Source organism: Microtus oregoni, unplaced genomic scaffold, assembly GCF_018167655.1.
Source record: "Microtus oregoni isolate MIOR12 unplaced genomic scaffold, Mior012 000002F_ref0000024, whole genome shotgun sequence".
Taxonomy (NCBI): domain Eukaryota; kingdom Metazoa; phylum Chordata; class Mammalia; order Rodentia; family Cricetidae; genus Microtus; species Microtus oregoni.
In genome coordinates this window covers 73,778,025-73,804,166 of record NW_024543061.1, presented here as the reverse complement: position 1 = coordinate 73,804,166, position 26,142 = coordinate 73,778,025, and the positions used below count along the sequence as shown (strand labels likewise).

Genomic DNA, 26,142 nt, shown 5'->3' with positions numbered 1-26,142 from the left:
AAAATAGGATGCACTGTGAACTTTAACCAAGAAGGTATTCTTGAGCCAGCTGTGGTGGTGGCACCCCTGTTACACCTGCACTTGGGAAATAGAGGCAAGAGGATCAGGAGTTCAAGGTCATGCTTGCCAACTCAAAGAATTACAAGCCAGCCAGGCCTTCAGGACAGCCGCTGACAGTGGTTGCTTGAGAAGCGAAGGACAAAAAGATTGCTACTCTAACGTGGGGAGGAGTACACCTGGGTGAACGACCCAATTAACACCCGTGAGTTTGTTCTTCAGGGCGCGGCAGCACAGCTGCAGACCCTTGGTGACCCTGAGGGTCCGCACTTCTCCCTTTAGTGGCTCGCCCTGTGCTGGGTGCGGTGGCTACGCCGGGAGCTGGGGACCTGCAGTCGCGCGTCCTGACTGGGGCGGTCAGGCTGGATGTTCCTGGGAAGCAGCTCCGGGTTGCAGGGCAGGAACGCGCCCTTCCCCCGTGCAAACTTTCAGTCACTGCGACGGAAGCAGGAACTTGATCACGACAAAAATCTGCGGGGCCCGTGCGGGAGCTGCGGAGCATCCTCCGCGACCCTTTCCAGACCCTTGCGCGCCTCGACGGTCTTTAAGCGCCACGGGGACCACAAGGTAAAGGCGTCTCTTCCCTCCCCTGGCTGGCCTCGGTTAGAGTCCGCTCCTGCCGAGGGCAACTCCGTTCCTTTCCCAGGTCCTGCTTAGGCACCCACACCAAAGCGATCCCAGGGGCCAGGTTAGAGCAAAAAGGGGGCTGATCTGGAGAGTGTGTCGCTGCAATATCCCAAAGCAGATAGCCAGGCGAGCTTGAAAGCACCTGCTATTAATGGCACAAGCTCCAAGTTGTCTGCAGAGGGAGGCCAAAGCGCTCAGGAAGCAGCATGCGGTTTGTTCAAAGGGAAAAGTTCTGTTTTCTCTTAAGGTTTGTCTTTTCCTTTTTCAACCTGCTGTGTGATACTCTGTAAAGGTGTGTGTGTGTGTGTGTGTGTGTGTGTGTGTGTGTGTGTGTGTGTGAGAGAGAGAGAGAGAGAGAGAGAGAGAGAATTATTGACGTCTTGATAGCATGCTGTAAATGATTCCCAACAATTGAAATAGCTCCGTACAAGTTAAGTTTGAGTGACTCTAGGGAGACTGGAGTTTCTCTCTTTCATCTGTGCCTGTCCTCCTTTTGAGCAGGATTAAACCCAAATAAATAACTGACTAGATAACTTATGGGCTGCTGTGTAGCTCAGGACTCTGGGTTCCTGCCCTAGGACTGTGCTGATATGCAATCCTTAATTGGGGACCAAGTAAAGAAAAAGAAAGCCGAAGAGCTAAGTAACCAGTTGCTGGGTATCTTTAATGAAAATATTTTTTAAACTTTAATTAATTACATTTTCACTGTGTAGCCCTGACTGGTCTGGAACTCATTATGTGGACCAGGTTGGCCTCAGACTCGCAAGATCTCTTCCTCTGCCTCCTGAGGTATAGCAAGCTTTCTTGCCGGACTGTCTTTGGACCGCCAGCCCACAAATAATGACCCAGAGACTTATTATTAATTATGAAAGCTTGGCCTTAGCTTAGTTTTTTTCCCAACTAGCTCTTACAACTTAATTAATACACACACACACACACACACACACACACACACACACATATATATATATATGTTCTGCCACGTGGCTCAGTTACCTCATCTTAGTACAGCAAATCTGACTTGCTTGAGTCTGCTGGTGAAATCATGTGCCTAGATTCCTCCTCTCAACTTCTCTCTGCCTATTCTCTCCTGCCTAGCCTTTCCTGCCCAGCAATTGGCCATGTAGCTCTTTATTAAACCAATCCAAAGGCACTTAGGCAGAGACAAACATTCTGCAACACCATGGTTAAAGGTATGTGCCACAGTGCCAGTATCTTTGTTCTTAAAATTTTTTAAAAATTACACTGTTGCGCACATGAACACGTTTATACCCTGGTGCATAGTGTACGTCAGAAGACAACCTGTGGAAATGAGTTCTCTCCTACCCTGAGAGTCCCAGGGATCGAGCTGTGTCATTAGACTTGGCAGCAAGTGCCCTTACCCACTGAGCCCTCTCTAGGGATGTTACGTCCTGCACCCCGAGAGCACAGCCCCTGCTCCGTCTCCTTGTACAATTCAGGTATCTATGCAAGCACACGAGGACAGACTATCCCAGACTCTCCCACTCCTCCCTTCCTTCCCCCTTTCCATGGCGAGAATTCAGGAAGTCTGTGAACTTTGGGGAAATGCGTTATTTCCTAGCCTCTCACTGAAAAGCAGCTTTCATAGCCAAGTGCTGGGATTTCAGGTGTGAATCATCATGCTGGCCTACCCTGGGTTTCTTGTGAGGATTTCAGGGCGTGATCTGTATAAAGTACAAAGAGGCTGGCATGTGAAAATGATACATGTTTCCATTTTACGGTACACAGAAGCTGGATGTAATAACAAGGAAAATAGCACACTTGTGTTCTATTATCATAGACCGGCTTTGTTGGTTAACTAACTGAAATTCATTATTCACATAGGGTTCACGTGAAGTGTTTTACAGTTCTATGGGTCTTAGTAGATATACAATGATGTGTCCATTACAGTATCATGCAAAATCAATTCACAGCTGTAAGCAGCCTCTGTACTCCAACCTCTTCCCCTTTTAGTAAGCTCTGATTTACTTTTAGGACTTTAAGTTCTTCTTTTTTATCAGGTATGGTGGGACAAACCTTTAATTCCAGGACTGGGAAGATAGAGACGGGCAGATCTCTGTGAGTTTGAGATCAGTCTGGTCTACATTTTGAGTTCTAGGACAGCCAGGGCTCTGTAGAGAGACCATGTCTCAAATATATATATATAATAAAAATATATAAATATGATAAAATAAAAATATATATTATATATATGAAAGAAAGAATAAAATTCTCTTTTTCCTTTTATGTGTATGGGTGTTTTGCCTGCATGTATGTCTGTGCCTCACCTGTGTGCACTCTCCAAGGAAGCCAGAAGAGGGCACCAAAGCCTCTGGGCCTTGAATTACAGATAGTTGAAAACCACCCTGCATAGGCTGGTACTAGAACCTGGGTCCTCTAGAAGAAAAGCCCATGTACTTAACCTCAAAGCCATCTCTCCAGCCCCAGTTCTGGTATTTTTGATTTGGTTTTTCCAGACTATCAGGATATATTCTGAGTCAAAGTCAGAGTCAAGTCTGTTCAGAGTGGCTTCTTTCACTTAGCAGTATACAATTGAAGATTTTTCCTATCTTTCTGTTGCTTGATAATTCATTTCCTTTTATTGCTGAATAACATTTAAATATATGATGGTGTCTTATTTATCCATTTGCCTGTGGAATAGCATCTTAGTTGTTCCTAGCTCTGAGAAATTATGAAAAATGCTGCTATAACATTCCCGTGAATATTTTTTTTGTTTAGAAGCAAACTTTTCAAGACTTTTAATTGTAATTATGTGTATATGTGCATGGATGGATGGGTGTGTGTGTACGTGTGTGCATACTGGTTTGTGCATGAGCCTATAGTGCCTGAAGAGGTCAGAAGAGAGTATCAGATCCTCTTGGAGCTGGGGCTTGACACCTCCAGAAAGGCAGTATCTGTTCTTAGTAGCTAAGCCACCCCTCCAGCCCCTAGACAGTTTTCAATGCATTTGGATAAATACATGTAGGACAGTTGCCGAACTCTATGGTGAGACGACCTCTAAGTTTTGAAAGACACCACCACATTTCTTTCAGAGTGGCTCTACCGTTCGCAGTCTTACCAGCAAGGAATGGAGTTCCTGTTGCTCCAATCTCATGTTAGCTTTTAGTGTTGTCTGTTTCTTAGAGTTTTTTTTTTTTTAACCATTCTAATAGGTGTGTAGTGGTGTCTCAGTGTTGATTGAAATTACAGTTCCTTGATGATATGTTGAGCATTTTAGGATGCTTATTTGTCATTGTGTGTGTGTGTGTGTGTGTGTGTGTGAGAGAGAGAGAGAGAGAGAGAGAGAGAGAGAGAGACATCTACTCAGATATTTTTCCCATTTTTGAGGTTTGATTTTGGTTTTGGTATTGTGTCTTTTTTTTTTCTAGGATTTTGTTTTTGTTTTTCTTTGGACAGGGTCCCACTATGAAGTCCTGGAGCTCAATATATAGATTAGGCTGGCCTCACACTCCCAGACATCTGCTTGCCTCTGCCACCCGGGTGCTGAGGTTAAGGGTATATACGGCCATGTCTGGCTCCCTTTTTAGTTTTTCCTTTATTGTTGAGAATCTTTGGTATATTTGGAAGCCAGGCCTTTAGTGGATAGGTATTTTACAAATATCTTCTCTGCAGCTCGGGTGGGGGAAAGCTCTGTGGGTAAAGCAGAGCAAACATGAGGACTGGAGTTTGGCTCCCCAACCCTCACAGATGCTGGGTGGGCTGAGCAGCCTTTGAAAGGCAGAGGCAGGATCCTGGAGCAAGCTGCCTAGAGAGACTAGCTGTGTCAGCAAGCTGTGAGTTTGATTAAAAGCCCATGCCTCAATGAAGATGGGAGAGCCATTTAGGAAGATCCTGAACCCCCACAGACACATGCACCGCCCCCATCCCACACACACAAGGGAAGAACAGTGGCTTTTGTGGAGGAGCAGTTTTTGGTTTTAATTAAAAATCACATCGGAACAAGAGACATGGCTCAGTGCTTAAGAGTATTCACTGCTTGTGCTCTCTCTCCTTCTGCTCCTGATTTGGACCTTGAGATTTCTGTCTGGTGCTCCAATGTGGGTCTCTGTCTCTGTTTCCTTTCCTCGCCTGATGAAGGTTAATATTCAGGAGGCTGCCTATGTTTTTCTTTGGGTTCTCCTTCTTATTTAGCTTCTCTAGGATCACTAATTATAGGCTCAATGTCCTTTATTTATGGCTAGAAACCAAATATGAGTGAGTACATCCCATGTTCCTCTTTTTGGGCCTAGGCAGTTTGGATGCTCACCTTACTAGACCTGGATGGAGGTGGGTGGTCCTTGGACTTCCCACAGGGCAAGGAACCCTGATTGCTCTTTGGGCTGATGAGGGAGGAGGACTTGACTGGGGGAGGGGGAGGGAAATGGGAGGCGGTGGTGGGGAAGAGACAGAAATCTTTAATAAATAAAAAAATTTAAAAAAAAGAGTATTCACTGTTCTTACAGAGGACCTGGGTTCAGTTCCAGCACCCTCATTGTGGTTTACAATCAACCATCTATAACTCCAGTTTCAGAGAGTGTCAATGCTTTTCTCTGACATTGTGGGCTCCAGGTATGCATTCACATACATACATGGAGGCTAAATACTCATACACATAAAATAAATGTAAAAAAAAAAACTCAACTTTTTTTAGGGATCTTACTTTTGCTGTTGTATCTAAAACCACATCATTTAATTAATCAAAGAACATGAAGACGTTTCTTCTCTCTATTGCCTGGAATCATATGGATTTGTGATTTACACTTATGGCTGGGATCCATTTTCAGCTCATTGTTGTGAAAGGTTAAAGGTTTGTTTCTCCATTTATTGTTGCAATAGGACCGCTTGTTTTTTTCCCCGACTGCTCAGCCCCGAAATAATCACACAGAAACCATATTATTTGCAATACTGTTTGGCCAATAACCTAAGCATATTTCTGGCTAACTCATATCCTAAATTAACCCATCTCTATTAATCTGTGTATTGCCACGTGACTGTGGCTTACCAGCTAAAATTCTGGCATCTGATCTACATGGCTTCTCTCTGACTCTGCCCTTCTTTTTCCCAGCATTCATTTTAGTTTTCCCCCACCTTTCTCTGTTCCCCTATAGCTCTGTTATAGACCCAAAGCAGTTCCTTTATTAACCAATGGTAATCACAACATACGAAGGGAAATTCCACATCACCTCCCCTTTTCTGTTTAAATAAAAAGGTTTTAACTTTAACATAGTAAAATTAAATATAACAAAACATTTATCAAGCAAGAATTACAGTTACAATTTTATATCTACTTTATCTTTTATTATAACAAAGGAAAACTATAACTGTAAATTCTTCAACTCCATCAAAGACTCCAGAAGGATATAATATTACCTAAGTAAACAGGAAGTGCATTGTAAGCAACTTCCAAAACTCTAGAATTGACAGAGACATCTCACTGCCTGGACCCAAAGTTCTTCTGTACCGTTGGGACATCCATCTTCACCCTATAGGCCCATAGTATCCAGCAGACTTTTCCATGAAGCAGGAAATTTCAAAGACAGTTTCACCTATATTGGCAGTTTGTCAGTCACTTTCTTCTGTATCCTGCAGAATGTCTAGCCGACCCTTTCATGAAGCAGGAACCCTGAAGGATCGTCTCACCTTTAGGCAAGTTTAGCAGTCATTTCCTGCATGTCCAGTTCATGAAGCAGTCCAGGCAAGAGCAGTTTCTTGCCCAAAGGCTAATAGACTTCATGAGGAGCCTCTTTGGTGCCCATCTTCCTCTTGAAGTAGCTTGGTGCTGCTAGGAGCAGATGTGTCTCACTGTCATGAAAAGTCCTAAATTCTTAAACATTTAAATGCCATATTCTGTAGTCTTTGAAAGGTTTGAAGAATGCCTATCCATCTGAAATACATCTCTGTACATCTAGAAAATCTAACTAACATGACTATAAGCTTGACTATTATAGATTATCTATTAACCTATATTTCTTAATTATACATTACATTTCTAAATGAGCTGCACAAGCACAATACCTTAATCAAGGTCAGAAACACGCATATACAGTATAAAAAATTGATCTTAACTTTGTATCAATAAAACAAGATCCTTACCAATGCAAATCTCTATAGCATATCCCCTTTAAGTGTAAACAAACACTTATAGACAATATTTGGAAATATGGGCATAGTTATCTTCCAAACTTCTTCCTGCTGTTTATTGGGTGAAGTATTTTCAGGGGTCTTGGTGCATCAAATCATATTAGTCTGGAAACAATCCACAGGTTCTCATCCTCTGTGGAAACAAAAGAAGAACCTCTTTTCCAAAGCAACCTATCCTTAGACCCAAATTCTGAAGTCAAGATATCTTTGTAATATACATGTTGGTTTAGCTTAGCATCCCATATAATGAAATATCTCTCTGTACTTAGCTCCTTCACAGTCAAAAAATTCAAAGAAAACACAATAATATACATAGTCCAGACTCTGAGAATTTTTATCTTTCCGTGGCTTATTCTTTGTTTACTCCTTTTAGTCTATGACTGTCTGTACGTTGTCTCTTTAAAGACTTTACCTTTTTTTTTTTTAAAAAAAAAGTACTTCTTTTTTTAACTGTCTATATTCCTTTTCTTCTCTCTCCCAAGCCTATGTACATTTATCCAATGCTGTGACTCATTCAGAGGTCTTTTATGTCCGAATCTGTCCTATTGTGTATCTGAAATTCTTTTCTGTCTTGAAGAGCTTTTAAAACGGTAAACAGCTTGGTTGCAGCAGCTCTGGATGCTGGCTCTGCCTCTCTCCACTTTCAAAATGGTGGAGGTACCATTATGGCCAGGTCTGGGACCACCAGGTAGGAGCCGTGCTCAGCACTTTAACTCTGAGAATGAGCTTGCAGCACAGAAACCCTTTTTATCTGAGCAATAGCTAAATATGCCCTGCGGAGCATTGCACAGCCTGGAAATATCTCTGTGTATGGCAGCAGGAATCCACCATGCTCTCCTGCCTGGGCAGTCTTAGAAGTCCTGATCCTGCTGCCTGCCCAAGGGTGGATGCTGAGCTGCGGGCGTGGTCTCAGCTACTTTCCCAAGTGGGCACACAAGCACCCGGGTCCACAAACCCCATTCAAGTGCTCTATAGCCCTTCTCTTACTGGAGCCAGACTGTTCTCCATTCTAACTGACCAGTTCCTAGAATTCAATCATGAGACTTTCTTCCTCTCACTTGATATTTAGAGAAGCAACTTTCTGCCAGGCTGGTACAAGGACTCAAGAGGGGAATGTGTGTTTGAGTCTCTTAGCACAGTCAATGTCTGCCTCCAGCAGATATCTTTAAAGGCTAAGTGCTGTCACTGAGAAAAGTGGTGTGCTGAGCTCTCAGCACTGGCAGTTTTGTGGCCTTTCTCCTCATGTTGGCAAGGAACCAGAAGATGAAGGACTCTCAAACACACAGGCAGTCTTTCATTTAAACTTCTTCACAGGTACTTTCAGCTTTTATTTTTTATTTGCTTTTTATTTTTTTGTTTTATAGTATTATTATTATTTAAAGATATGTTTTGTTTGCTTTGTGTGTATGTTTGTGTCTGTTTGTCTTTGCTTTTTATTTTTTTGTTTTATAGTATTATTATTATTTAAAGATATGTTTTGTTTGCTTTGTGTGTATGTTTGTGTCTGTTTGTCTGTCTCTGTGCCAGTGCCTATGCAGAGGTCAAAAGAGGGTGTTGGATCCTTAGAGTTGGAGTTACAGGCAGCTTGGGAGCCACTGAACATGGATGCTAAGATCCAAACCCCTAGCCGGGCGGTGGTGGCGCACGCCTTTAATCCCAGCACTCGGGAGGCAGAGGCAGGCGGATCTCTGTGAGTTCGAGGCCAGCCTGGTCTACAAGAGCTAGTTCCAGGACAGGCTCCAAAACCACAGAGAAACCCTGTCTCGAAAAACCAAAAAAAAAACAAAAAACAAAAAACAAAAAACAAAAAACAACAACAAAAAAAAAAGATCCAAACCCCTGTCCTCATAATAATAGGACTTGGCAAATGCTATTACCCACTGAGCCTTCTCACACTGTAGCCCAAGCTGCCCTATAACTCACACTACATAGCCCCAGCGGGCCTTGAACTCATGGTCATCTTTCTGCTTCAACCCCTCCGCAAGGGTCATTGATATGTTTCTATTTTTGCTGTTTTTCTATAGAAAGAGTAACCTGTACAATTTTCCTGAAGTAAACTGAGACAAGAAGAGTCATCCTTGACCTCTGAAGAAAGATCAAGATCAACAAGCATCCAGAATGCTCTTCCAGAAGGAGCAGAGCTTGGCTTATACTTTGGTGGTCATTTGCTTCCTGACACTAAGGCTGTCTGCTGGTCAGAAGTGCCTCACTGAGAGTCTAGAGGATGTTGTCATTGACATCCAGTCTTCTCTTTTAAAAGGAATCAGAGGCAATGAGCCCATCCATACAGTAACCCAGGAAGACTGCATCAGCACCTGCTGTTCAACACAAAACATAGCGGGTAAGTAACACAACCTGCTGTAGCTTGTGTGTTTTGTGAGCTGTGGCCTGCGTGTTTTGTGAGCTGTGGCCTGTGTGTTTTGTGAGCTGTGGCCTGCGTGTTTTGTGAACTGTGGCCTGTGTGTTTTGTGAGCTGTGGCTTGTGTGTTTTGTGAGCTGTGGCCTGTGTGTTTTGTGAGCTGTGGCTTGTGTGTTTTGTGAGCTGTGGCTTGTGTGTTTTGGGACAAGATAGTTGGAGGGTGTGGCTGGTTAGTTTGCACCAGAAATTCTCAGTGGAGCAGAAAGACAGATTCACTGGGGAATTGTCCCTAAGTACATTCCACCATCCCTCCCCAGAGCTGTATTGTGGTTGCTGATAAGTGTGTCCATATAACCCTTAGATGGGTTCAGGGATGAAACTCAGGTCACCAGACTTACACAGCAGTCTCTTTGCCAGATGAGCCATCTTGCTGGTCTGGAAGAGAGTCAATCTTATACATTTATGCAGAAGAAAACGTAGGCTTGTAGGTTTAAACCAAACATTTCAGGCTTCAAACTGGCAAGCTGAAAAGAGAAGTGTGTGTTTAGAGCTGGCAGTGATTCTGTTTTGCTCATGACGCTGTCTGCATTCTCTACGTGAAACAATGTTAACTTTGTCGAGTATGCCACACTTTGCTAAGTGCTAGAGTGGGCTTATAGGATGGAAAGACCTCACCCATCAAGGAGCATGAAACAGAGCTGGGCAAGATGCTAAAACAGGTGTCTGCCCTTGAACTTCTTTTTCTGTGATGCTATGGCATAAGGAATGTATATGGAGTCTTTGTCTCAGGTCCTTATTTTTTGGTGGTACTGTAACTAACAAAACCCACAGCCTCATGAACATGTAAGCTAGGTAAGTGCTCTCCCACTCGGCTCTATTCCTCAGTCCTCTTTCTCTTAAAAAAGAAAGGTTTGTTTTTATCTTATGCATGTGGGTGTTTGCCTGAATGTGTGCATGTATGTGCACTATGTGTGTACAGTGCCAGGGGAGGCCAGAAGAGGGTGTCAGACCTTCTGAAACTGTTACAGGTGAGCTCCGTTTGGGTGCTGGGCACCAAATCTGGGTCTTCTGTAAAAAGAGCAAGTGATCTGAACTGCGGAGTCATCTCTCCAGCCCCCTCTCTTTGTTTTGTAAATTCTCAGGCTGCCCTAAACCCATTCTGTAGTCCAAACAGGCCTTGTGAGTCTCCTGCCTCAGCCTTCTGGGTAGCTGGGATGGCATAAGGCATAGAGCTCCTAAACCTCAATGTACAGTGACAGGAGCAAGTGTCATGATTGTAAGTGCCTTTCAACTATAACTCACTCATGCTAGCTGAGGCCACTTTGACAGGCCCACAGACTGTTTTAGATGTCACTGGTCATCAGAAAGAGCAAACTCTAGTCGGAAGCTTGGGACATTCAGACCTGTGCCCTGGTCTCCAGGGAGGGGTACTCTGAACCAAAGGGTCAGTGATTTGAATTGATTATGCCTATACAGTGGACAACCTCTGAATTTGCAGTCAAGTCACAGGGTTCGGAAACCTGAGCCCTGACACTTGCCGCTGATTCTGAGAGGACAGCGGGCTTGCAGGAAGGAACCCTTGCCTATGGAGTCTGGTGCTAACCCCAGCTGGTTAGATTAAAAATGGGCCGACCTGAACTGTAGGATATCCAGTTATTGGCAGGGGTTTGCAAGAGGTGGCGTGGAAAGGAAGTAGCCCTTTGATGACCTCAGATTGAGAAGTATGCTTTCTGGTGCTGTGGTTTATAGAAACCATAGTGATTTAACTTAAATTCCTACCTTTTAAAAACATATGAATGTTGATGTAGAAGCTTCAGTAGCACAGGGGTTAAAGCACTGATCTTACAAACGCTGAGATAAGCATTGATCTGACATAGGTGGGCATGGTTATGCGTACCTGAAATCCCAGCCCTCAGAGAATCGCCACTTCCATAACACCCTGGATGTGCCTAGACGGATGCCTCTGGCACTGAGGGCTCAAACAGACCTTTTCTCCCTCTGGTTGCTTACATCAGCTATTTTGTCATAGTTATGGGCTCCTGGATAAAGTAGTAGGTCCAGAAAAACTCCAAATCACAGGCAGAATGTTGTGTGCTTCACATTGACGTTCATTTTCCTACAGTCTATGACTACCATCAAATTATTTTGATAATTTGCTTTAAAACTGTAGTTTTTACTTTAACTGCTGAATAAACGAGGGGGAAGGACACCACGGGAAGGCTCACACAGTCAGCTAACTTGGGCTCATAAGAGCTCATTGGAGACTGAACCAAGAACCAGGGAGCCTGCATATATGTTTCGGTTGTGTAGCTTGGTCCTCTTATGGGACCCCTAACAGTGGGAACAGGGCTTGCCTCTGAATCTTTTACTGGCTTTTGAGACCCTACTCCTCATATTGAGTCGCCTTGTCCAGCCTTAATAGATGGGGAGGTGCTTAGTCTTACTACAACTTGATATGCTGTGTTTTATTGATGCAGGAGACCTGCCCTTTCCTAGATGGAGATGGAAGAGGATGGGATTGGTGGGTGGGAACAGAGAGGGGATGGGGTAGAGGGAGTGGGAGGGGAGTGGGAGGAGGCTACAGCCATGTTGTAAAATAAGTAGATGAATGAAAACAACAAATAAAAAAGTAAATAAATAAATGTAAAACAACAACAACAAAATCTGTGAACTAAGATCTATGGGTGGCAAATCTGTATGAACACTTTCACTGTAAAATAAGGTAGGAAACCCTCAGTTCTTGAAATTGATGACAAATGTCTGGTTTTCTGTGCTGTCAGGAAACACCCACATATCCAGCATTCAATCCTCACAGATAATATTTATATTTCACATAAATTGTTTTGTTGTTTTTGTTTTAAACAGTGTTTCACTGTATAAACTAGACTACCCTTGACTTTGGGATGATCTTCCTGCCTCTGCCTCATGATTACAGGATGTACAGCTATGCCCAACTTTTGTTTGGGGTGGAGTATTATGTAGCTCAGGCTAGCCTCAAACTCATTGTGTAGCCATGAACTCCTGACCCTCCTGTCTTGGCTTCTGAAATGCTAAGATTACAACCCTGTGCCGCCTGCCCAGTTAGCATTCTCCCCCACTCCCCAGGCCTTGTATTCTTTCTTATCCAGGTTCCCAGTCTAATGGACAATGCACCCCCAGTCAAGGCTGGTCTTCCTGGCTAACTTAATCCTTTCTGAAAACAGGCTCAGAACACACCCAGAAGTATGTTTCACCAAGTGCTAGGTGCTTCTCAGACCTATCAAGTTGACTGTTCCTCTCACTTCCAAACGGTCCAGGTTTGAATCCCAGCATCCACAAGATGCATTCACAAATGCTACGGCAGGCATCACATTGTTGGAGAAGGAAAAGCAGAGCTGCGTCGGGTCGAGTGAGCGATGGAATAAGAAGCAGTAGAATCCTGGCAAAGGCTAACTCTTTTTTCCTATCTACAGGGTTTGGTATTTTGAGATAGGGTCTTTTGTAGACTGGCCTCAAACTCACTCTGTAGTTGCAGGAGGATGGCCTTGAACTCCTGCTTCTCCAGCCTCTACCTCTGAGTGCTGACACTATAGGCCCGTACACCTAGCTAAACCATGGGGTTTTTCTGGAGAAGGGTTTTTTTTTTCATATTTATTTTTATTTTATGTGTATGTGTGTTTTGCCTATATATTTTTATCATGTATGTGCTTGGTATCTGAGAGGCCGGAAGAGAACCTCAGCTCCCCTAGAACTGGAGCTGCAGATGGTTGTGAGTGTCATGTAGGTGCTGGGATTCAAACCATCACTCGAGCCCCTAAAAGCTGTTTTAACAAATAGAAGATTTGTCTCTAGAGAACAAAATGTGCTGCTAAAAGAAAATGGTGTGGGGAGATAAAGAGATGGCTCAGTGGTTCCAAGCACTGGCTGCTCTTCCAAATGGTCCAGGTTTGAATCCCAGCATCCAGATGGTTAGTGCTCACAGCCGTCTTTGACTCTGGTTCTAGAAGATCTGATGCTCTCTTCTGCCTTCTGCAAGCACTGCATGCCCACAGCACACAGACATATGTGTGGGCAAGACACACATGCACAGAAAATAGATAATAGTAAACTTTTAAATGAAAAAAATGGTTTTTCCAAGATTTACTTGGGTTTATAAACCAAATCAATGTCTTTTAGAGTTGCTTTATGTCACTAACCTAAGAAGAAGGAAATGGTCTAAGGGGACAGAAAATTGAACGGAGCACTCTGGAGCGAGTAAGGCTCCTCCAGCTTGTCCTTCTCTAGAACATTCTATTTTGAAATCATTCTCCCAAGTCTTTCATTGCAGGGGACAAAGTGTGTAACCTCATGATCTTCGACACCCGGAAGACAGCCGGACAGCCCAACTGCTACCTGTTCTTCTGTCCCAGTGAGGAAGCCTGTCCGCTGAAGCCAGCAAAGGGACTTAGGAGCTACAGGCTCGTCAGAGGTAACAAAGGCACTGTTTTATTTCTTTCATGACTGAATTATTTAAAGCTCCGGTTTCTGTGGTAGATTTCCTGAAAGAGACTAAGAACCAAATGAATTCAAAAATATTTGATGACTTGAAATTAATTAAACAAAAATACATTTTCCTATAACAGCATCTGGCACTATTTTGTTTGTTTTACCTTCATATTATTAAGCATATACAGGTCTGTGATGAAACCTTTTATTTTCAAAAAAGACAAAGTGACCTATGTAGCCCAGGATAACCTATGAGAGAACTGTTGATTGTTAATATTCTATTTTTTTAATTTTTTTAAAAAATTTATAGAAGAGGGCACCAGATCTCACTACAGATGGTTGTGAGCCACCATGTGGCTGCTGGGAATTGAACTCAGGACCTCTGGAAAAACAGCCAGTGCTCTTAACCACAGAGCTATCTCTCTAGTCCCTCTTTTTTCATTTATTAAATAAATAGCAAGTGTTGTTTAGCATTTCCTATGCATTGGCACACTTTTTATTCTCCAGGGGTGAAGCGCTGAACATGAAACCCACAGTTCTTATTTCTGAAAGTGACTTTTGCGGTAGAGATAATTGCCATGATGCATGCTCAAGAAGAATGTAGAGGAGTCACAGCGCTGTGCAGAGCTGAGATTACCCAACAGAATGGTCATCAAGGGATCCCCTAAGTTAGGTGATCAGTGAGAGGTAACCCCTAGATTGAAATCTGAAAAGCCAGCAGCCAGATATGAGAGGGGAAGATCTCCCAGGATGATAATGATCCTTAGGCAGAAAGGATTTGGAATGAAGACCAATCGTTCATTCTGAATTCCTGGAGGCAGAGAAAGCTGTGTAGAATGTGTGGAGGGGAGAGGCAGGGAGACAGATCACACTGCCTCTGTCATTCAGAGGAGGGAGGTTTCATACTAGGTGTACAAAGGGGATCCGTGGAAAGTTTTTAAGGGTTGTGTTAGGAGCAGCGGGCATGGCTAGCTTATGCCCCGAAATAATTACACGGAAACTGTATTCTTTTAAACACTGCCTGGCCCATTAGTTCCAGCCTCTTATTGGCTAGCTCTTACATATCGATCTAACCCATTTCTAATATCCCTGTAACACCACGAGGTGTCTTACCAGGGAAGATCTTAACCTGCGTCTGTGTCCAGTAGGAGAATCATGGCAACTCCTTGACTCAGCTTCTTTCTCCCAGCATTCTGTTCTGTTTACTCCGCCTACCTAATTTTATGTCCTATTAAAGGACCAAGGCAGTCTCTTTATTTAACCAATGAAATTAACACAAGCCAGAAGACTCTCCCCCATCACTTAAGTAGGCATGTTCCATGGTGTCTTTTTAAAAAGTTACTATTATTGCGTGTATGTGTGTGTGTGTATGTGTGTATATGTGTATGTGTGTGTGTGTATGTGCGTGCATGCCATGCCATGCATGGAGGTCAGAGAGAGGTCTCATAGACTTAGTTTTCTCTTTCCACCTATGTTTGCATTCTGCATATCTTCCTCAGGTCTCAGGTTGCCAGGCTTATGCAGTAAGTGCTTCCACCCTCTGAGACATCTTGTTTCCCCAAATAATTTGTTTTGGTTTTGATTTTGTATTTTTTAATGATTTATGTATTCTTTCTTTATGTGCATTGGTATTTTGCCTGCATGTATGTCTCTGTGAGGGTATCAGAGCCCCTGGAACTGGAGTTACATGAAGTTGTAATCTGCTATGTGGGTGTTGGGAATTGAACCCAGGTCCTCTGGAAGAACAGCCAGTGCTCCTAAACGCTGAGCCATCTCTCCAGTCCCTGCTTTTGTTTTTGTTTTTTTGTAAGACAGGGCCTCCTCTCAATTTAGTGTTGATGGCCTGACACTAGCTTTGTAGACTAGCCTTGTTTTGAACTCACAGAGGTCTGCCTTCCTCTGTCTCCAGAGTGCTGGGACTGTGGTGTCTTTAAGGACTGTTCACAAAGATCACTGGTGACTCTTTGGGGGAACTTCCTTGAGGCCACAGAATAGGGGGGGATGGAAAGACTGGTTGATGGGAAGCAAGATATAGGCAGAAGATGATTTGGGGGGGAGGTGGTAAAAAGAGATGGAGAGAGGTAGAAGGTGAGGTGTAGACAGAAGATGGTCCAGAGAGATGGTAAAGGACATGGAGAGAGATAGAAGGTGAGATGTAGGCAGAAGATGGTCCAGAGAGATGGTAAAGGAGACGGAGAGAGATAGAAGGTGAGATGTAGGCAGAAGATTGTCCAGAGAGACCTTAAACAGTAGTAAAAAGCATAGCTTGTTTCAATGATTTGCTGTGGTGACATAGATTACAATTGAAGGTTAAGTCTTCCAGTGTTCATAAAACTTCTGTAGAGTTGTTGCTTTTTTAATGTGTAAAAGAAGAAGTACAAGGTAAAGATGCTGGCCAATGGAGACAAGAGGAAAGGGAAGTGAGCCTTTGTAGGAACCTTTTAAGGGTGAGTACACCCTGGAGGAACTGGAATCAAGCTGTTCTGGTGGGAGCCACCAGGGGGCATCCTGAGCACAGAGCAGGTTCCTGGCAGTGACACCAGATCCCGGACACATGCGGAGGACTGTTTATTCCTACAGGATATATACAAGTTATGTTTTTAATTCTATTTATAAATACACCCGTGTTTATGGGCTGAGTTATTCCATTGATCATAAATTATCCTGTTTGAACTGAACTGAAATGTAAATATCTGTTTAGTGGTTTGTTTCTGAAGTAACTTTTATTTCCTGTAACCAACTGGCTAATGTTTACAGACTGACACTTTGAACGATGGCAGTGGACTCTGCTCGGTCTTCAAAAAATACTGCAGCTTAGCATCAACCTGCCTTTAATAGTTTAGCAATATATCTTTTCTACCAAGCATTGTAAGAATGGGTGGGTTCAGAAAGCCAATAAATTGGAAATCTGTTTGCTTAGCTGGTTTCCAAAAAAAGTCCCTCATTTTTTAACTCAGTGAAATCCCTTGAAAAATGAAACTCTAAGAGGAGCGGAAGGCCCAGGGCTATTCCCCAGCTCCTGTGACTTGTGTCCACAAAAAGAACCGCCGCCCAGTGCAAACAGCAGAGGGCGAGGTGAGAGGAGCAGGTGTGGAGGATTCTGTGTGGTTCCAGGCTCCTTGCCAACACATGCATCTATCGAGTGGGACTAGCGCTGGCTTTTCACTGTAGCTGAGCGCACATGCTTGAGAGCGCACACAGCTGCTTTGGTCATTCTCGCCAATGGACATATCTAACTTCTAATACCACACAGACTGCAGGTCAGTTAGCTGAACAGTCTTGGTTTTTATCTCTCTCTCTCGCTCGCCTTTTACTTTAAAAGATTATGTAAAGTTTTTAATATAACGTTTATGTAGTCATTGTGTGTGTGTGTGTGTGTGTGTGTGTGTGTGTGTGTGTGTGTGTGTAGCTGTGCTCACCATCTTGGTAGTGTGGAGGTCAGAGGGTAGCTGGTGAGACGTGGTTCTCTCCTGCTACATAGGTCCAGGGGACTGGCTGAACTCGGGCTTTTTAGGTTTGGCAGCCCAGCTGAGCCATCTAGCTGACTTTCTTTAACTTTCAAGTGAAACATGCTAAGGTGTGTTTTGTTTGTTTCATTTGTGGACTTGAGGAATCGCCTTGGGACCTCATGCATTCTCTAAGCTATACTCCCAGACATCATTTTATTAAATACCTAACCATACAGATGGTGAGGCTATGAATGTGATGACGTCATCTGTAGTAATATATATAATATATATATATCAAAAAAGGATGAAATTTAGAGAGAGGGAGGAAGGGAGGGAGGGAGGGAGGGAGAGAGAGAGAGAGAGAGAGAGAGAGAGAGAGAGAGAGATCTGCCTGCCTGTGCAGTTGGAAATGGGAAACTCATGCACCCAGATTGGTGGGGTGGGGGAGTTGGAGGTGAAGTGTTATGGGCATCACCACCACACTCAGCTCCTACTTCTATTTTAGAGTAGAGTACAGTAGCCTAGAACATGTGTTGGCCAACTTTTCTGTCTAGAGTCAAACAGTATTTATTTAGGTTTTGGAGGCCTGTGTTTGAGGTACTCTGGCCATATGCAACCAGTTGTACAATGGTATTGATACAATGGTATTGATACAATGGTATCAATGTACACCATTGACCTTATAAACACTGCCACAGGGACTATATAAATAAATGGACATTCTGGACAGCACTAAAACTTGATTGGAGAGCACTAAAATTCAAATAGAGTGTGGTTTTTCACATATCAAAAATTCTATTGGTTATTTCCAGCCATTTAAAAATGTAAACTTCATTCCCAGTTTGCAAACCCCAGAAAGGTAGAGGGCAGACAGGATTGGCCATTCTTGTTAAATGCTACATGAATCAGGTGGCGGTTTTAAAGACTCATGTAGTTTAGTGGGGTGATACATGCCTGTAATTCCAAAAGAGTGGAGGCAGGGGGATCAGGAGTTCAAGATGAGCCTTGACTATGTATCAGATTCAAGGAGACCTGGACTACATGAGACTGTCTCAAAAAAAAAATAAAATAAAAGAGAGAGAAAGAGAGAGGATGGAAAAGAAGAAAATAAGAAAGGAAGGAAGGAAGGAAGAAAGAAAAGAAAGGAAGGAAGAGAAAGAAAGAAAGAAAGAAAGAAAGAAAGAGGGCCAGCAAGATGGCTCAGTGGGTAAAGGCATTTGATGCCAGACATGATGACCTGAGTTTGTTCCCTGGGACCTGATATAGGAGGTCCTTCTGTCTATGTGATGCTTTCATTGGTTAATGAATAAAGAAACTGTCTTGGCCTGTTGATAGGGCAGAGCTCAGGTAGGTGGGGAAGATGGAAATGAATGCTGGGAGGAAGAAGGGCGGAGTCAGAGAGAAGCCATGGATCCTCTGCCTGAGACAGACGCCCATTAGAATCTTTGCCAATAAGCCACTGTCATGTGGTGATATACAGAATAGTAGAAATGGGTTAAATTAATATAAGAGTTAGCCAATAAGAAGCTAAAGCTAATGGGCCAAGCAGTGTTTTAAATAATACAATTTCTATGTGATTATTTTGGCTCTGGGCGGCCAGGATGAACAAGCAGGCCCTCCTCCTACAAACAGGAAGCCTATCTGTTACAGGGACCCACATGATAGAAGGAGAGAACAGGCTTCTACAAGTTGTCCTCTGACCTCCACACGCACACGTATCCCATAAATGAGATATTTGAAATATAATTTTTTAAAAATTAAATAAATAATAAAGAACCATGAAAAACTGTGAGGGTTCGTGAGCAACCCCCAGGCTATCAGCCCTCTTCAGTTGTTTCTGGATCTGGTAGGGGTGATGGCAGGTCTACTCTGGAGACCAACATGGGGGAGCCGTGAAGGCAAAAGGGAGAAAGGAGACTGCGGCCTCCTGTGTTTCCTCTGCCCTGGCTCTCTTTAGCGTCTGAGACAAGGTCTCATGCACCCCCTGGTGGAGCTGACCTCTCTGTGGAGCAGTAGAGAATGGCCTAGAACATCTGATCCTCTTTCCTTCACCTCCAGGGTGCTGGGATGAGAGGTGTGTTTCCTTGTGCCCAGTTCGTGGGAAACTGGAGGTTGAGCCTTATCAACCAAGCTACCTTCCCAGGCCCGACTGCAGTTCTTTTACTATCCGAACAGCTAAGTAGCAGAGTCAATACTTAGCGATTCGAATTATCCCTCGCTGCCCTTGATTGTCTTAACAAGCTTTTCCAGTTTGAACTGTGATAAAAAAGCTCTGAGGAAAACCTGAGCAGTCTCTGGCAGTCAAATACCCATCTTAGGAGTTGGTATGAACAGCCCTACTGTGCCCATCCAGTAGGGGACGTTATGATTTCAAACATCATACTCACAACCTAAGGCATTCGCTCTAAGCTTCGAGAGTCCGAATCAAGTCTCCTGGATAGGCTCCCTCTTCTGATAACTCTAGAGAGCCAGGGACCCCTGACTTTATTTGGTAATGGTATCCTCCTTACGCTATTTCTTTGGTTCAATGTTCTTTAAGGAGTCTAGACCCTCCAAGCCTCCCCCTTTCAGTCAAACCCTCATCACTGGTAAAGGCCTGTCACTAGGATTCGGGGAGATGCCTCATTTTTCCAAGCTTCTATTACTCTTGTCCCATGTCCAGGCTGAAATGTCTGTCCCCATGATTAGCTGTCATGAGCAGTTGGCATGTCTACAGGAATGCTTGTCTTCCACCGGCATTTTTCCTGCCAACCCCGATCCTGCTCGGGCCACCCTGGCTCCTCCGTCCCCTGCCTCTGCCCTCAACCATCTTTAGCTTCCCAAGCCTCCTGCTCTCTACATGGTTCTTTTCCCGGCCTCGTTGCTGCTCCTACTTATTCCTCAGTCAGCCTGATACACCCTGCTTTTCTCTTCTTTTCTGTCCCCACTAAGCTAGAAATAAGCCACACCATGATGTTGAGAGTCACTGTTGTGATATTTTATAATTGGTGTTTTCTATTTTATATATGCTTTGACGAAATATCCAGGACCTGAGGCTAGGGTGTAGCTCAGTGATACAGTCATGATTGATGGGTACAGGATGGCCCTGTGTTCATTTCCAGCTTGCATGCACAAGTAGACACAAAGATAGAAAAAGAGAGAGGAGAGAGGGGAGAGCGAGAGAGAGAGAGAAGTTGTCAGTCAGTATTAATTTGCTTTCTAGAGTTTGGGGAGGAGAGGGTTGATTCAGCTTCTGCATCCTCATCGCTGATAGCACTGAGGGAAGCCGAAGCAGGAGCTGATGGAGATGATCATGGAAGAAAGCTGCTTACTGGCTTGCTGTCCACGGTTGGCTCAGCCTGCTTTCCACACACAAGCTAGGACCACCAGCCCAGGGATGGCACAGTGGGCCAGGCCTGCCAATATCAGTCATTAACCAAGAAAATGCCTTGGCAGCCTGGCCTCCAGGCCAATCTGACAGGGACATTGTCTCACTCGAGGTTCCCTTTTCCCACAAGACTCTGGTTTCTGTAAGTCGGCAAAACAACAACAATGAACCCATACCAGCATCAAGTATCAACCATTTGTGGGGGACATGGTAAACATTTGTATTTTTAAAGATTTATTTATTTATTAGATATACAGTGTTCTGCCTGTGTGTGTGTTTGCATGCCGGAAGAAGGTACCCGTTCTTGTTAAAGATGCCTGTAAACTATCGTGTGTAGTTGCTGAGAATTGAACTCAGGACCTCTGGAAGAGCAGCCAGGGCTCTTAACCACTGAGCCATCACTGTGGCCCAAACATTTATGTGTGTGTGTGTGTGTGTGTGTGTGTGTGTGTGTGTGTGTATCTTACCATGGACATTTTAACTCTCCTTTTCGTTTTCTTTATACCTTCAGATTTTCCATTGACCCGAGTTACTTCCCCACTCCAAAAGTTAACACAAGAAGAATCTCCCTTATTTGGCCATACCTCGCCAGCAGTCTCTTCCCGAGTCCATCCTCCCATGGGTTACCCGGTGCCCACCAGCCTGTTTTGGAGAGACGTATCTTCTCAGAGGCCTACCTCTTTGGCTCACTCACAGAACCCCATCAAGATGGACGAAGCGAGTACCCATCTCCCTGTTTACAAAGAAAGAAGCCATTCTCCGAGTATACAGCTTTCCTCAGAAGGAAACATGGCTCACCTGCTCCCTACAAATGCAACCCCCCCTTTCACCACCGTGACTGTTGCTTCTCTCCATAACGTCTCTGCCACTCGGGAGCCTGCGCTTCTCGTGGCCAGCGCGTCAGTGACACCTGTGACTTCACAGCAGATGGCAGCCACCACAGCTCCACCTCTAACCACCGTGACCGGGAAACGCCCTGCAGTCCCCATGTCTACAAGTGTTACACAAGCAGTCACTCACCAGGCAGCCCGAAGTGCCGTCTTTCAGGCCCGGACCTACTCAAACCGCATCATAGAAACAGCGCCCTTTCGAGGAGGCTCCAAGCTAACCTCAGACATGGTGCATGGGAAAAGCTCTGTGGTCCTTTCTCTGTCAACCTCAGGGTCTTCCGTTACAAGCGAGACTGCTTCCAGGGAGATTGGAAAGGTCAGTGTAGGCAGTTCATCACTGAGCAAGGTTTCAAAAAGCCAGCATGGCCTTTCCTTTGAGAAGTGGCTTCTCATTGGGACGCTCCTCTTTGGTGTTCTGTTCCTGCTAATAGGCCTTGTCCTCTTGGGTAGGATGCTGGCAGAATCCCTCCGTAGGAAAAGGTATTCGAGACTTGACTACTTGATCAATGGGATCTATGTTGACATTTAAAGATAAATTGGGCATCTCTTAGTTTGTGTAATAACTCGTTGCCAAATGCACCTGTGTTCCGTCTGTCCAGTTTGTCTCAGTAGAAACTGTATCTAGAAGGATGCCTCTACTATTTTTCTTCGTTTTCTTTTCCTATTTGAGACAGGCTCAGGTAGCTCAGACTCGTCTTGAACTCCTACTCTTCCTGCCCCTGCCCTCACCCCCAGTTCAGGGGTCACAGGTTTTCACTACTATGTCTGGATTTTTAATTAAAAAAATTAAAATTCTTTTGCAGCACTAGAGGTCAAATTCGGGGCTTTCTGCGTGCTAGGCCCTTCTCGTGCTCCTTCTGAGCTAAATCCCAGTCCAAGCACTATCTTTTTTGTTTGTTTGCCTTTTTGGGTTTTGTTTTTCAGAGGAAGAGAAAGGATTAAAAAAAAAAAAAGCTAGGCTTATCTGTAAAATAGTAGCTGAAAATAATTCCTAGCTGAAATGGTAAGTGTGCTTGAGTATAAACTAGAGACCTGTATCTGAGCATAAGTCTAGGCCATCTGAGTTGCAATTCCTTGCGATTTCTCATCCCAGATAATGGCGACTGTTTGATACTAGTTTTAATGGATTCTCTCTTCTTTTTTTATATGAATTCCAATAAAACTCATTCCAGATGTATTTCCCTCCAATTAAATATTTGAATAAATCTCTTGTTACTCAGTATTGTTCTAAGCGACACGGCCAGCTGGATAACTTTCAATTTCTTTCCACCAGCAGAATGATGGAATGATGAAAATATGTGTTCCACGTTAAAAAATGACAACCTCTCTTTTCCCGTCAATGACCAAAGGAGATCCTTTGGGACAATTTTAGCAGAATATTAATCCACCGTGGAGACAATGATGTTGTTTTTGTTATTTATTTGTTTAAGACAATGTTTCATGGAGCCTAGTCTAGCCTCAAACTCTCTACGGACCCAGGGATGATCTTGAATTCCTGATCCTCCTGCCTCCACGTTCCAAGTTCTGGGATTACAAGAATGTACCCCACGCTTAGCTAGTAAATTTGTTCTAATGCACAGCCAAGCCAGCCCATTTGGGATTCGGCCTAACTTCTAAAGTGTTAACGTTTTCTAAGATTGTACCAAGTTTAAAAATTACTGATATTATTTATGACTCTCTAAACTGGAGCAGCAGTCAATTGCAGGTTTACTGGGGATAATATTAAAAGCACTATATAGCATTTTGATTAATATGCTATATTTTTTGTTGGTTAAGTTCTGAAATTTCTGGGAAATGCTTATAAGGAGGAAAGTTTTCCAGACAAATGGGCTTAGGGTAACTAAGTGTAGAAGACCGTCTGGGTCAGTTGGATGCTTCACATCTGAGCTGCAATCTGCTTATTGACAAAAGAATGGTCGGCACATCTGGATCTAGACAGGTCTGGACATGTTTGCGTGTGCGCATGTACATGTATGTAGGACTTAGAGGCCAGAGCTGGGCGGTCATCTAGTTTGATCCCTGTTCCTGTGGTAAACACCATGAGCAAAGCAACTTAGCAAAGAGTTTATTCGGCTTACACTTCTGAATGGAAATCATCCGTGAGGGAAAACAGACAGCAGCTGAAGCAGGAGCTGAAGCAGAAGCTGTGGAGGAACCCTTCTTACTGGCCTGCTCCCTTTCTTATCCAGCCCAGGCCCTCTGTCTAGGAATGAACTGCCCGCCGTGGCCTGGGCCCTCCTATGTCAATTACACATGTCCAGAGACCAGACTGATGGAGGATGTTCAGCTGAGCTTTCGTCTTTCTAGGTGTGTCAAGCTGACAACCAAGATGAGCTACCACATGTTATTTTCCTCCAGCATTCTCCCCTTTATTATTTTTTAAATCAAGGTCTCACTGAATATGGAGTTTTACCATTTGGTGAGACTGTCTGGCAGGTGAGCTCTGGAAATCCTCCTGTCTCAGCTCCCCAGTGCTAGGACTACAGACACGCACCATTGCACCTTGCTTTTTAAGTGGCTGCTGGGACCTGAACTTAGGTCCTCTGACTTGCACGGCACCACTTTCCTGACTGAGCTATATTTTCCAGTCCCTAAACATGGTTTTTAAAGATAAAAATGGGCTTCAGGAGGCTGGAGAGATGCCTCAACAGTTAAGAGCACTTGCTGTTCTTTCAGAGGCCTGGGGTTCAGTTGCCATTACTTACATGGCAGCTCACAACCATTTGGAACTCCAGGTCCAAGTGATTGAACACCCATCCCCTTCTGATCTCTGCAGGTACCTACATGCACATGCATATACAGAAAATCATGCACACAACACACACACACACACACACACACACACACACACACACACACAGAGGAATGCATGCAGACGCTGAACTTTGGACTTCATACGCAAACTTTATAGCAACCACTAGAGGGCAGTAGCTGGTTTACAAGAGTAGCCATAAAGTTGAAAGGCTAAAATGACACAGGCTTTCTCACCCCCTCTCTCGCCATCTTTCTTCCCCTCCATCCTCCTAATAACCCCCCCCACCCCCACCCCCACCACCATGGTCTAGGCAAAACTCATTTAAGAGAAAAGCTGGCCCATTGAAAGTCCTGTTTTTCATGTATTCTCCAACTTAACGGCTTGACACAAATCTCCAAGGAGTTTACATAAGCTCTAAGTAGGTTGAATAAATAAAGCCTGGAGATAATTTAACAAGCATGCTTTTTTGAATACCCACTTGTAGAGCAGAATCAGATTGGTAGCCAGGTGCCTTGGGGTTTGAAAATGGCTCTTCTCTTTGTTAGTGGATTTTGAGAGTACAGAGAAAGACTTTCTCTTTCTCTGTGGAAGCTTCCTCCTCTCTCCCTGTTCCACCTAGCTGCAGCCTTTCCTGGGATGGAAAGGCTTGCTTTTTTTTTTTATTTCTTTCTTTTTCTTTTCTTTTTTTTTTTTAAGACAAGGTCTCACTTTGTAGCCCAGGCTGGCCTCAGGTTCTCAATCCTCCTGCCTTCCATTTAGAAGTACAGGATTGCAGCCATACACTACCACGACTGGCTTAAATGTCTCCGTTTCCTCCTCCTCCCTCTCTTTCTCCTTTCTTTTCTTTTTCTTTGAAATAGGGTCTCATCGAGCCCAGGCTGGCTTCAAACTAGCTATGTAGCCAAGGATATCCTTTCCCGGGGTCCACCCTCCGCTGGGGTTCAGGTCCTGAGACGGAGAAAGTGCGTCGGTGCAAGGAAAACTCCTGACCACTAAGTGGATTGCACTCAAATGGCCCCAATAACTCGAACCATCTTTATTTATGCTTCTACAGAGTTTTTCTTACCAGGGTTACTTGAACAGCTTCATTACTGTCTCCTATTTTTGAAATATATCATATTTTAAGGAATACATTGTAATCATTATGAAAGCCTCCATTGTTCGCCTTTATGCTTCCCCAAACAACCCCCCCAACACACGCACACACACAACCTTATTCTAGACGTAGACGTAGAGCTCAGCATTTTTGCAGGCTTAACTATCGAGCCAGACACATCCTGCTCTTGGAGCACTTAATGTCAGCTGGCAGCTCCTTGTGGTTACAAAGTTAAAAGTAATAGACACGGGCACAATGCTTTAAGGACGACAATATTCAAACCCAGACAATTATTTCATGTCTGCAAGATGTATTTTTATACAGTTCCCTTTTCTACAGAGGGTGCCCTGCCTCACTCTCTCTGCAGAAGGCAGACTTTGAAAAGGCACTCTTTTCCCATCTCACTACACCACGCTTCTCCCACCAATGTAAGCTCCTGTGTATGGTAAAGATAGAGCTCTCTCTCCATCCCATGTTTTACACTCTATCTTTCCCTCTGGAGCAGACCAGATCCTACCATTGAGTCTGTATGCTTTGTGTCCAGGCAGCTTACTCTCAACAGTTGGCACTGTGTGTATTCCTGAGACCTTTCCCTATCCCATGTATGCGGGCCTTACTTTCCTTTCCCGAACTGTGAGACAAGGCTAAGCTTCCAAGTGTTGTTTTCTCATGTGTACCTAACCATCTCTATTGAGTCAGAAAAGTTCCCAGGGTTGGGAGGTGTAGTTAGTAATTCCAGATAAGAGATTTGGGAACCATTAGCCTCTGTTGAATCTTCAGGGAAGATATTCAGAAAAGAGGTTTGGTTTTATGCAGAGCTAGGGTGGGAACTCCGGGGCTTTGTGCATGCTAAACACGCATTCCACTGACTGAACTATATCCCAGTCCCCTTCCTTCCTTCTTTCTTTCTTTCTTTCTTTCTTTCTTTCTTTCTTTC

At 44.0% G+C, this 26,142-nt stretch overlaps 1 protein-coding gene across 1 annotated transcript; it reads left to right on the top strand.

Annotated features, from left to right (window-relative positions):
* Window positions 1-256: 256 nt before the first annotated feature.
* Window positions 257-22,574, top strand: Mansc1 (MANSC domain containing 1). The gene is made up of 4 exons (XM_041633312.1): window positions 257-624; window positions 8,850-9,166; window positions 13,491-13,631; window positions 20,976-22,574. Exons 2-4 carry the CDS (start codon window positions 8,944-8,946, stop codon window positions 21,881-21,883), a joined length of 1,272 nt encoding a protein of 423 aa, XP_041489246.1. The 5' UTR covers window positions 257-624; window positions 8,850-8,943; the 3' UTR covers window positions 21,884-22,574.
* The last annotated feature ends 3,568 nt before the right edge of the window (window positions 22,575-26,142 follow it).